This window comes from Populus trichocarpa, chromosome 2 (assembly GCF_000002775.5).
Source record: "Populus trichocarpa isolate Nisqually-1 chromosome 2, P.trichocarpa_v4.1, whole genome shotgun sequence".
Taxonomy (NCBI): Eukaryota; Viridiplantae; Streptophyta; class Magnoliopsida; order Malpighiales; family Salicaceae; genus Populus; species Populus trichocarpa.
The window spans coordinates 3,203,015-3,216,556 of NC_037286.2; the positions used below are offsets into that span (position 1 = coordinate 3,203,015).

The window sequence follows — 13,542 nt, forward strand, 5'->3', positions numbered from 1 at the left end:
TTTCTAAATTAAAATCTCGAGACCACCATTCAGAAAGTTTTATTAATTGATTTTTAATGTAATACGATGATGATGTGAAAGTGTGCAACTTAACATAAAAATATATTTTTTTACTGTCAATCTTGTCTTAAATCCTTGTTTTGTCCTATAAAAACCATAAAAAAAATCTATGTTTATCAGCTCTTTGAAGTATCCTATTTTTTTTTTATTAAAATAAACAAAACTCTCTATCTTATTATTATTCTTTTGAAGTATCCTATTATTATGAGTTAGATTTGTAGCACTCGAACCGGTGATCTTTAGAAAACAAACTTAGAGCCTGACCACTTAAGCTGCACCCCTCATAGTTATATATATATATTTTTTTAGCAAAGAGTTGTAAGCAAACTCTAACTCATAATGTTACAATGAATCCAATAACTTTAGTTATACTTTAATTAATTTAATACTATTTAGGTTGGGGTTGTAAATTCTTCTTTCTCAAAGTGTTTTGTCTTCCAAGTTTAACATGCCCCATATCATATTAACTAAGACAGATTTTATTTTCTTAATAAAAAATACCGATGCTTTTGAAAATTATTTTTCAATTAAAAATATATTAAAATAATTTTTTTTATTTTTAATATTAATATATCCAAATTATTGAAAAACACTAAAAAAATCTACTTAATTTTATCATGGCCTTAACTATGATAACAACCTTAACCCCGGTAAGCATTAGCTTCATAAACCTTTATTCAAATACCAAATGTATCAACTCCATCGCATTCTTTACTTTGCCAACCACATTACATTTTATACTTTGCTTTGAATTTCAATTTTATCTTTGATTAAAAGTAGAGTCTTATTGTTTTAGCATAAAGTGCTTTTGAAAAAAATTATTTTATTTTATTATTTTATTTGAAATTAATTTTTTTTATGTTTTCATATTATTTTAATATATTTATATCAAAAATAAAATTTAAAAAATAAAAACAATATTATTTTAATTTATTTTCAAATAAAAATATTTAAAAAATAATCACCATCACAATATTAATCCCTTATTAAATTCCAGCGTTGATTTAATCACTGCTCCGTCTCCAATTCGGACATTTCTACCCCATGGACTTGATTACTTGAACTTTCAAACCACACACGAGGCTTTTCACGAGATATATTGATTTCTTCCCAACCCCTTTTAAGTTCTTTTTAATTCCTTTTTCCTCAGTAATGAAACACTCATTCATACTGCATTACTTGGAAAGTCCAGTCAAGAGGAATAGAGGATCATGGATATTTTAAGCAGTCCTTCTCCTTCATTCAATTTCGTGTTTTTAGGCGAAGTTCACATGGTTCATGCAACGACAAGTCAGATAAATTAAGAGCTCATCGTACAGGAGGGCAGCTGCCCATGAAGATCGATGGTGCTGGTTTTCCGAAAGCGACTGCTATTCATCACCATTTCGAGGACAGCACCACGATCCGCCACAAAATGTCACCACGAGCGCATTTGTTGGTTATTGGTCAGGAAATCAATGCGATGTATCCTGGACCTTTGGAGCCCCGCGGGCAATGAAAATGAAAAATCAAGAGCCAAATTGCAGAGTCATGAAAAAAATCTACATATGGTACAGAAGCAACTTCAAGAATTTCATCACCGACCAAATCTCCCTTTCCCTTGCATAAAAGAAAAGACAGATCAAGAAAAAGAAAAATCAAGCCGACGCGGTTAACTACCTAGTCGGTTGTTTGAATCCAAAGGCAACTAGTTGTGGCTTCTTGCAACTTGCAGCCACACCTCGTCCAACTCAACAGCATCTCAACAGTCTACATTTATTCGAGGCCAAGGAAAATTACAAGCTGCTGTTAACTAATGAATTAAACGCATAAGTCAAAGAGCAGTTGAGAGAGAAAAAAAAATCTAGTAACCTTTGAGACAAATCATGATAAGGACTACCAGACTCTGTCCGAGCACTGCTGCAACCTAACCAAGATGGAGAAAAACAAGACGAAAGGATGTACAAAACGGAGAAATTGACAAAATACAAGGGTTAGAAACACCAGAAAGAAACGCAATAGCAAGAAACGCAGGTGAAGATTATAGCCTAATGACTTTTGAAAGGACCCATTGCCGCAAAAAAGACTATCAACTAACAATATGACCATGGAAACCTGCTACCGCAATGAAATGATCATTGCTGGAATTAAGTGGTGGTGGTGGTTAGCAATGCGGAAAATTGTTCAATTTCTGTACTTAGGACTTGAACGCAAATAACCCAAGCGCTCAGCTAATGTATTCACATCCTCATCTTCACCTCCTCCAGCACTCTCATTTAACAGTTCTTCCCAAAATCCCTCGTCAAGTTCTCTATCTCCGCTTTCTAGTGGCTCTAGCTCTTCTACTCCATCCTCTTGCTCTCTCCTTGCCCTGCCATACCCTTGCATTTCCAATGCAAGTGCCTCCAGCTCTGACACTTCAAATCCGTAGTCTCCATATTCTAAAGCCTCTGCCTTGATGGGGTTTGCACTTTCATCAATACGGTTTGATTCACCACCACCACTTCGACTAGGTCTTTGATCAACAGGAATTCTTCTCTTTTTAGTCATTGCTTCCTCAAGTTCTTTCCTTTTCCCTTTCTGTTGGACTAACTGCAGTAGAAAGGCAGGATTTTGCATTGCTCGAGCTAAGAATTGCATCATCTGCTGCTGCTTTTGTTCTGTCCCTTGTAGCCTTTGCTCCATAGCTTGTATATAAGATCTAGCTTTCTGTTGCTGCTGTCTAAGCTTCGCTAATTCCATCATCAAAACGTGCCTGTCACGTTTCAAGAGATCGATTTCTCCATCTAATCCAAAACGGCTAACTTCAACACAGGCATCTGGAGCTTGCTGTTGAGAAAGAGGCTGAGAAGCTGCCTTTCTTCTCTTTATATTCCTTAGAAGCTGCTTTTGACCCCTCAGAAATCCTTCATTGGCAAACTCCCATCTATCTGGATCAATCTTTCTAAAGCCCTGCAGGAAAAAAAAAGTTCCACAGTCAGAATCCAATATCAACCATCAATTCCTACCAAGAATATAAGTTGCAAAATTACATCTCAACACAAACTAAAAAAAAGTACTTCCAGAATATCACTTTGACAGACAGTCCCATTACTGGTCCAAAACATACTGATCGCTTTTAAGCCATCCCTGCATTTCATGAGTAGAGCAATCCAACTCTGAAACAGAAATCGGAGTTTTTTTTTTTGGGTTTTTGTAACAAGTAGAAATAATTTCAGGTCCCGCATCCAACAGGAATATTGAAGAAAAGGAAAATAAAAAAATAAGTAAGAAGACCAACTGCACCTAAAATAGAAAATGGCTTTAATAAACATTCCGCAAAAATAAATAAATAAAAGCAAAAATCCTGTAAAGTTACACGAACAGCATGTGATATTCCAGAGCAATCTTCTCACTAACACTGTTCTCTGGGCATAAAATTAATATTTTTTTGAAGTATCAAGAACCCATGTAGAGAAATGCCAGATAAATGTTAAATCTGCTTATTTTCGATAAAATGGACTCAGAAAATAGACTGTTTTTTTTTAGCTGGGTATCAAACCACTTACATAAGTATTGAGCTGCCTGACAAAGCTGGAGAAATTATTATGCTTGAAGTATCTAGGAAGGAGATTTGCGGAGAAAGAATAAGGATCCCAAACAACAAAGCTAAACCCTCCTCTGCTCCAAGAAACTATGTGATTAGTCATTGGGTCATCCACCATGTCAAAAGTCTTGGTCAGGAATGGCGGTGGTCCTGTATCATGTAAACCTTCCATCGGCTGTGGTGGGAGCATCATTGTTGGCGGCTCATCACCGCCGGACAGAGGCAATAAACTTGATCCTGCGTACTCTTGCTTCACTGTTAGATATGGATTCATGATTGCAATTTGATTCACTGCTTCAATTCTTATTTTATTTTGATGAAAAAAAAACTACTTGCCCCAGTGTCAGTTCAAGATTATTGATAAAACTAGCCACGGCCAAAATCGAAACTCCTGGTGCAGAATGGATGGATTTTAGAGAAATCTTGTCGAAAAATGAAAGCTAGCAAGGAAAAGGCAAAGAAAAAAGTTCAAGAAAGTAATACAAAAAATGGGTTTGCTCCAAAAAAGAGAGATATGGTCAAGAAAAACAGAGGAGGCTACTCCCTTTAAGCTAGAAAGAGAATTCAAAGCAAGGTCATGGGGAGAAAAGAAGGGAAATTGTGATGAAAGAAACAGGGCAAAGTAGCATTAGAGATATATGTGAGTGATGAAATTTGCTTTGTTTTGGGAAAGGAAGGTCGTTTATGTCGTTACAAGTTGGTTGGCTTATGACACCTATACACAGATGAGAAATGGAGCGTTATCTAAAGCGTTAAATAGAGGAGACGAGGCTTCGTAACTGTTTGGGAGTGCTGATGTTTTTGCCTTTGATTACGTTTTTAAAGTATATTTTATTTGAAAAAATATATTAATCTATAATATTTTTTTAAATTTTTTAAATTATTTTAATATACATGTCAAAAAAATCTTAAAAATAACAATTTTATATATTTTTAAACAAAAAAATATTTTTAAAATTTTAAGCTTTCCAATAACCCATGTTGTTGTGGTTTTAAAAAATAATATTAAAAAAGTTATAAATTATAATTTTTTATTAACCAGTATTTTTTAAAAAAATGTTTTTGATGAAATAATGCAAAACTGTAAAGTGTTTTAATTAACAAAATATTTTTAAATATATAATTAAAATAAAACATGGATCACAGCATAATCTTATTATAAGTCATCATTCGGAAAGATCTAGAGGTATTGGGTGCAGATATATTATTTTTTTATAAGAAAAAATCTAGCTGCTTTCTTCATTTGGAAGGGGTGGGGAAGAGGGAAGTGGTCCTCTAGGAAACTTCTGGAACTTGCCATGGGTAAGGACTGAAGGCACGGTGGAGGTGAGGTACGGGACCCATCACATTTAATTTAAGTAAAAAATATGCTGTGTAACTATCTAGGTGGTGATCCAGTGGTAAAAGCTTGGGACCAAGAAGTTTGCTTCCTCTGTGGTCTTAGATTCAAGCCATGTGGTCGTCAATACCTCATACCAAGCATATTAAAACAAATTAACCATCTAGGTGGTGGCCCAATGGTAAGAACTTGGGATCAAGAGGTTTGCTCCCTCTGTGGTCTCAGGTTCGAACCCTGTGGTCGCTCATATGATGGCCACTGGAGGCTTACATGGTCGTTAACTTCAGGGCCCGTGAGATTAGTCGAGGTATGCGCAAGCTGGTCCGGACACCACGTTAAATTAAAAAAAAAAATATGCAGTGTTTTTTGACTTTTTGTTGGGTATCTAAGATTTCAATAGTTTTATGACATCTGATTGGAGGATAGCGGTGACTATATGACATTTGATTGGAGGAGAGTGGCGACTAAAGACCCTACTAATAATTGGCTAACGCCATAGAAAAAAAATTATTCAAGGGTCCTGATTGGAGGTAAAATGACAATGGCCTTTTACGCTTGGTAGGTAGGGGAGTGCCACTTATTGAATGCTAGGAGATAAGCTAGTATTAGCTCAAGGGTGTGAGCTCTATCTTGAGCAGGAAAAAAAAAGTCAACGCGTCAATAATCTTGCACTTTTAAAAAGTAGAGAAATTTGCATATGAAAGGTAAAACATGCACTAACAAATATATTTGATGAATCTATACGATAAAAAAAAGACATATCTCATTTTTTTTATACATGTAATTTAATAAAATTTATGAAATGTACATGGAGATTTTGTTTTTAGGTGATTTTTAAAAGAGTATTTGTTTTTCTAAAAAATAGTGTTTTTCGATGATATTAATGTGTTAATGTAAAGAATAAATAAAAAATCATTTTAATATATTTTCAAATGAAAAATATTTTTGAAAACTACCATGCATCACAATATTAAATGCATTCTTAGTTTGCTAGGTCAAATTGGTGCCTCTACGGCTTGTAGCTTAACTTGGTGAGGATATTTTAAAATAATGTTTATATCAAGATAATATTGTTTTGAAAATAATATTTTTTTTAAAAAAAAGTTAGTGTTTTTCGATGATATTAATGTGTTAATGTAAAGAATAAATAAAAAATTATTTTAATATATTTTTTAAATAAAAAATACTTTTGAAAACTACCATGCATCACAATATTAAATGCATTTTTTTTATTAACTTGGATGTCCGGACCAGCTTACTCACACCTCGATTAATATCACGGGTCCTGAAGTTAACGACCATGTAAGTTTCCAGTAACCATCATATTAGCAACCACAAGACTCGAACCTGAAACCACATAAGAAGTAAACCTCTTAATCTCAAGCTCTTACCACTGTACCATCATATTACCCCATGTAACCCTAATGCATTCTTAGTTTGCTAGGTCAAATTGGTGCCTCAATGGCTTGTAGCTTAACTTGGTGAGGATATTTTAAATAATGTTTATATTAAGATAATATTGTTTTGAAAATAAAAAAAATCATAATTTTTTAATATAATTCTGATGAAAAAGAAGAGAATCAATGATTTCTTTTTAATTCGTAGATCTATGGTTTATAATAAATAGAACAGCTGTTACGATTTATTTTATACAAAAGTATTCAATGCGCGCCCGTTTCTTTTGGAGAAGATATTTTTCGTCCCCGTCATCCTTCGATTTTTTTTGGGTAGAGCGATATTCTTTCTTATTTAAATCGAAGAGTAATATACGTGTCTATCAAATAAAGGGCCACGTTATACTAAGCATCCGAATAATCTTCGTATTCACTAGCCTTTTGTCTCCTCAATTAAAAAAACAAAAAAAGATTTCCTGCCCATCAGGTCTTTTGCCCCGACGAATCAGAAAGCTGGTGTTTTTCTCTTATAACCAAGCAGCGGCATACGTGGCGATCAAACAAGAAGACACGTTGCCTGCCATGTATATTATTTTGAGAGATGTTTGATTATAATCCAAGGTGTTGCCGCTCATCTCGAGCAAACAAAGTAGAACAATTTTTAATTGGATAGAGGCATAAAGCAAAAGATTAGGGTTGTGTATCAGTTATTTTTTAAATATATTAAAATAATATAATTTTTTAAAATTTATTTTTTATATCAGCACATCAAAACGATTAAAAATATATTAAAAAGATTAATTTGAATAATTTATTTTAAAAAAATAAAATGCAAAAACAAATAATATTTTCGAGGGAAGTGTTCTAAAACCAATGGCAGTTTGTTTCCTTTCTACAACTTGCATTAGATCATTTACCAATCACCGTTTGTTTCCTTTCAACATCTTGCTCGGATCATTTATTAATTAAATCCATGCATGGGGCAAAGAAAGAGATTTGTTTTATTTCATCAATAAAACAATCCCGTGAATTCTCGTGCATTCCAAACATTTATAGATGAGTTGTTAATCTATGTATCAACACATGTCAATTTAAAAGTAATATTATTTCAAGATTCTTTTAAGGTAAAATTATATATCTTTTTGAATTTTGAATTTAATTTTCTTACTAGTTTTTGGTTTAACTTGCTAGCTACACACAGTACACACACACACACACACACACACCAGTGAGGAAAACGGATTTATTGCACTAGATCTCTATTATACTGGTTTTTCAGCATGATAATTTCCCAGTTCATGCCATATATATATATATATATATATATATATATATGGAACAATCATGTAAATCTTAGTACAGATTTTAATGTATGACTCGGCAAAGAAGCAAGAGTTTGATCACTATATAATTAAGAAGTAATATCATTTGTGTTTGGTTGACCTAATTCATTGGAGTCCATGAAAGGATATTCGCAGTTCCATCTCTTTTTCTCCATCCTTTATTTTATATATGATGAAGCCTGTATATGAGACTTGTTGTGATTCAAGGAGACAAAAATATCTTAACAGGCCCTTTTAACCAAACTTGCTGGATCAGCGTCCAATGATAAGGCTCCAGCTCTGTACCTGTCAGGTACTAGCACAGAATGAATAAATTTCAGGTTTTGAATTAGGGCTTGGGAGCATTAAACAAATCTTTAAGGGCTGGATAGCCCTTCTGCGGTTGCCAAATGGCATGGAATGGTCCTAAGCCAATATGTTGGCGCGGTTTTTTATGGGAAGAAGGATGCTAAGGAACAAGGGTACGTGGCAGATTATGAAACAGTTGATCATGTAATTAAACAATGCTGGATTAATTAGACGTTCAAGTCTGACTAGAGTTGACTCTGCAGTAAACCCAGAAAAGTTGGTAGCAAGTATGAATGTACTTGGTATTCCTACACATCATCTGCTTGCATGATCCGCGTGTCGGTTGCTGGAAGACAAGTGAAAACTTCGATCGAACGCCAATAGGGTTTTGAATCCCTAAAAAGGCTTGAACTTTACTCGTTCAATTGTCTTCGTTTATTTCACATGCAGATTGTTAATGCCTGGCTTAAGGTATGTTGATTGCTAATCCAATATTAGGTGTGATTTTAATCTGAATTAAAAATAAAAGTCGACTATAAAAGGATATGCCTTGAACAAAAATCAAGAAATGAGCTTTAATTCCAAGTCATAGCCAAGCAATGGAGGGATCAACTCACAAATATGGTTCGAAATGGAGGGATGAAATAGTGGAATTTTTTTAAAAGCCCAACCAATAATTTTGCTAAAACTTTAATCACTACATTACAATTTTTTTTTATAATGTCCCAAAAAATCCAAGTAGTTTAGAGACAAATCTCATTTCTTAGATAATTAGTTAATTTCTTGATTATAATAATTTAATTCATTCTTTTTAGCTAAGGTAGCTAAATGCGGGTATTTGATACTTGCGAAAGGTTCCTTTAGTGAATATGAGAACTTTCTATGGATTAAGTCAATGATTTTTTAAAAGAAAATGTAATAATATTATAGAAAAATACTCTGCAAATAAATATGTTAATGTAGAGAATGGGGATTTTGAACCTTTTATTTAAAGGATTCATAGTTTATTTATAGCTCATGAGACTTTTTATGGAGAAGAAGGGCTAAAGTGTAATATTATCATAATAATATTAAAGAGAGAAAATATTTCTGACATATGTATTAATGAGAAAAAATATCTACATATGTTTTAATATGAATGGAAATATGATGGGCCCTTAAATGACTTTTACACACTATTTCTTTCGCAACATTAATATTGATGGAAATATGATAGGTCCTTGAAGGACTTTTATATACCTAATGGGTGTAAGGAGAATAAGATCCAAAATGTAGCTCAACCTAATGAAAGTAAGTCCTTCTCTTGGTTAAGCCCAATGAAGATTGGGTTTGTTCCTTGGTTGAGCCCAAGGGAGGTTAAGTTTTTCCCTTGGTTGAGCCCAATGGAGGTTGAGTCTTTCCCTTGGTTTTATGAGGGGTTTTTTTTCATTTAAATTTAGGTTTATCAGTAGCCTCTCAAGTCTTTGTGATATTTATACGCAAAGATTTCTAAAAGTACATTGTATGACGAGTTAGCTAGTTTTTTTTTTGTATGAGAAACGGGGTGAAAACCTTAGTTAATATACCAAAAAGCCCATGTGTAGAGGTATGCCCCGTGATTGAAAAAAGAATTTCTAAGTATATAGAGGTGAACCATTGAGGAACCCATATTTAGAAAAAAAATTTGGATGGTGATAAAAGAATTCATACTTGGAATTTTTTTCTAATAGTTGGAGGACGAGTCTATAGTTATAAAATTTTCTATAAGACTGAGGAGAACAAATCCCTATCAACGCCTATACTTAAAAAAGTTTCAAGGGGTGGAGATGATGGACCTATGTCAATTGGGGAAAACGAATCCCTATCAACATTGTTTGAGTTTTTATAAAAAATAACATATAGTTTGAGGTAGATTGCTCGTTAAAGATGTAATGGACACTCCTTTACTACCGTTAATAATCATAATGGATGACGACTATTCTATGCTTTTTTTGCTGCTACTTCTGAAGTTTTTAGACTTACCATGATACTGGCCTGACTTTGATCTCCATTAAATTTGGTTGTGTCTAATTATCTTACTGCTAACTGATCTATCGGTATATTTTATACATGTTATTTTTGCCCAAAATTCATATTTAAAAAATGATCAAAGACAGGGTAATGACCCAACATCACTGGACTCAACTATGTGCTGAACCCACATACATATGGATCTGACAATCCACCAGACCCAATATTCTTGGGCTTAGCTACGCGTTGAGCCTAAAGTCATATAAGTCTGGAAATTCGTTAGACCCAACTTTCTTATACTCAATATCTCGCCGAGTCCAGATAAATGTAAAACTGATGATCTTTAATTAGGGTTCCCTATTAGGTCACAAGATTCTGTTTGTTTTTATCATGACTTTTAACATAGAAAGTAAATGTCAAAGATATTAATCTCTCTATATATCTCATTAATTATGTATAAGATATATTTATCGTTAATCAATGATGTGTAAGAGATATTTATCTTTCATTAATGATATGTAAAATATATTTTATCCATCTTTAATGCTATGAAGGCAAGATGATATTCCAACCTCTCCTCTCTGGAAAAAAAAAGATGACAAGATTCACGGACTATAAAATACTATGAATTCTTCAAAGAAAAAGGTTTTCAGTTTTTATTTTTTACTGCATATTTATTTTCAGAGTCTTTTTCTAAAATATGATTGTTTTTTTTCTCAAAAAGATATTTACTTAAACATTGAAGACTCCTTAAATTTATCAAAATGGATCTTTTATAGATATCGGCCATCGACCATCTTGATTTACCAAACACCAAGCACCAGCCACCTTGACTTGAAAGAATGAATTAGATTGTCCGTAGTGTGTGTGTGTGGAGGTTTTTTTTATATGTCTTACCTAAATTTGTTTGGACCTTCCAGACCTTATTGCAATGTCATTTTGCAGTGAGCTGGTCCCACAGTTAGCTCAGTTTTTTTGGTCTTCTCCCTGTTGTTATACTTATAAGATGTCATAACCGGGCTGCAGCCATTGTTATGCATTCTGTAATTTGGGATCTGGTAATGTTCTTAGCAAATTTGCTTTGATTCATTAAAAGTGCTCAGCTCGATATACAGACGTACACATATCCTAAAATCTGAAATTTAAAATAATACAACATCACATACCTAACTTGACAGGGAATGTACGATCTTCAATACGTTTTGTTTTTCTTTTTCAGGCACTTTCTCCTTGTAACTTTCAAGTTCTAACCTTGTCATCACCGAAAGGGAGATTTGCAGGATGGAAGAGGGGAGGCATTGCACGGACCAGGGGCCCTCTTTGCTTGAAATGCTGCATCTACGCACAATAATCTCTAACTGGCCAGGCATCTTGCAGCAGATATATGCTACTTAATGCCTGCTTCAGATTGAATTACTTTCTCGATAACCAGCTGTTTCAGCTTCTTCTTTTTTTTATCCAAGATGTCCATTGATGATCAATGTGAATAGTTCATCTCAACAATTAGTACTAATTTCCAAATTAATCATTCTTGAGAGAAGAAGTTCCTCTAATAGGGAAAGTGTTGAAGTGTTACCAACTTCCTACAGTACATATAATTTTGAAAGGCTTTTTTCCTTGGAAATCGTTTATGTATTGTTGCGTATTTGCTAACACTGTGTTGCTGTTTGACATAGACCAGTGGAATACAGAAAAAATAATTTAATCCAAACTCGTTAAATATTGATATGACCTGATTTGAATAAATAAATATTTTTTAAAATATTTATCATACATGATAAATAATAAATAAGATAAGAATATTATTAAATCCAATTTAAAACTCATTTGAAAGTAACTCAATATATATATATACTTATATTATATAAATATATTTGTAACATTTAGATTTTTTTAATATAATATATATAAAACACAAATATGTATAATATTTATAATTTAATCATTTAATATATATACACACAATAACTATTTTATTGTTATTGAAATATATACATGCGTACCCGAAACTCGATTAATAATTTATAAAAATATTTTTTTTGATAATTTATGAATCTTCAAGTTTTTTACCTGATAAATAATCAATAAAGTATAAATATAAATATAAAAAAAATCCAAGACAAGGTATTGCCATCCTTAGTAGAACACCCCGATAAGGAACGAGACTAGTTTTTGTTTTTTTTTCTTTGGTTACTAAATTCTGCCCATCATTCTAAAGAACCACATCTGCAGTAGAGCATGAGACATGGTCGTTTTTTATAGCCTCCTGAAACTGAAAGCACACGCAAAAAGAAACCATGGAAACAATTAGTCTCTAACCAAAATCGTAATTAAAGAAAGCAACTAAATCAAAAACACTTCTTTCCTGAGTAAAGCTTAAGATCAACGTCAAAAATGGTCTTCAACAACGCTCTGCTTTCAAAATCTCCAACTTAATGGCTTTACAATCACTCAAAGTAACTCTCCTTTGCGTTTTCCCATTAGCTTACACGGCAGGAACACAACGTGCAAGTAATCAAGCAAAAGCTTTGACCCCATTTCACTTGATTCTCTACCACCATGCCCATCAAAAACAGCCACATCATTAACTGTCCTCCTCAGAATCAAGAGAGTTGTTCTTTAGCAAGGGTTCTTTCATTTCCAGATTACATATATGCTACACGGTCTCCTTGATATTCCCAGCATCCTTGGAATGTGGCAAACTGACAGCTGATTAGATTCTGATTTTGAAGAGACCCATTAGTGAGAACCCAACGTGTGCACTCTTGAGATTCGTAAACTGCAGGGGCACCACCATTATCGTGATCTATCATGCACGACCCTGATAACCCATAAGAAGATTGAATGGTATTGATGAAAAGAATTGCAAATAGTATTGAAAAAGATGCAATCTTGAATCTGCCCATTACTCAAGTTCGGTAAAAGCTCTGCTGAAACCTAAGACTTTCTTGTAAAGGTTTACGGACGTTCCCTAGATTTTATAGGAAACAGTTCTTGGCGAATAGCAAAAGAGTCTGATTGTGAGAAGTGTTGAGATGAACAAGTTAGGACGTCTCGAAGCTCAGATGATATACTTCCCCCACGTTAGTAGTTACGAAAATGAAAAAATTGCTACATTAGCACTGCTAAGAACAATAATTAACCCCCCTGTCCCCGAACCAAAATTTTGTTAAAAAAAAGGTTTGTGTATTTTCAATTAAAAAAAGTAATTCCTTAAACTAAAAAACTGTTAATTGATCCCTTCAAGTTTAAAATAACGTTTGATATTATGGTTAATTCTAATTTTTGCATAATCACATATAAACAAATATTTTTTTGTATTCAATCTCATGTATAATTGTGCTTAAAAAATAACCTATTTTTAATTAATGAAAACTTGTTTTTAATTTATTTTACATGTAAAAATTCATATCACTGTAATTTTAACTAAACATGTATATTTTTAAAACCATGATTAAAAATAATTTTTTAATTATTTTTTTAAAAATCGCAAAATCTAATTTGAGTATCCTTTTCGTTTCTTAATTAGAGAAAGTAAAATATATTGGGTCTGAAATTTTTTCC

The 13,542-nt window shown here is 33.0% G+C and overlaps 1 protein-coding gene across 3 annotated transcripts; it reads right to left on the reverse strand.

The window, feature by feature from the left end:
• Positions 1–1,255: 1,255 nt before the first annotated feature.
• On the reverse strand, positions 1,256–4,380 carry LOC7480674 (heat stress transcription factor A-6b). Of its 3 annotated transcripts, XR_002980093.2 has the most exons (4): positions 3,588–4,380; positions 1,912–2,991; positions 1,720–1,809; positions 1,256–1,535 (listed from the first exon to the last, which is right to left on the reverse strand). XR_002980093.2 is itself a non-coding variant. In XM_024594501.2 (2 exons), the coding sequence occupies exons 1-2, from the start codon at positions 3,897–3,899 to the stop codon at positions 2,224–2,226; spliced, it is 1,080 nt and encodes a 359-aa protein (XP_024450269.1). In that variant the 5' UTR covers positions 3,900–4,380; the 3' UTR covers positions 1,562–2,223. The 3 variants fall into 3 exon arrangements, 1 of the variants encoding a protein (XP_024450269.1); XR_002980092.2 differs by having other exon boundaries at positions 1,256–1,809; XM_024594501.2 differs by lacking the exon at positions 1,256–1,535 and having other exon boundaries at positions 1,562–2,991.
• Between the last annotated feature and the right edge of the window lie 9,162 nt (positions 4,381–13,542).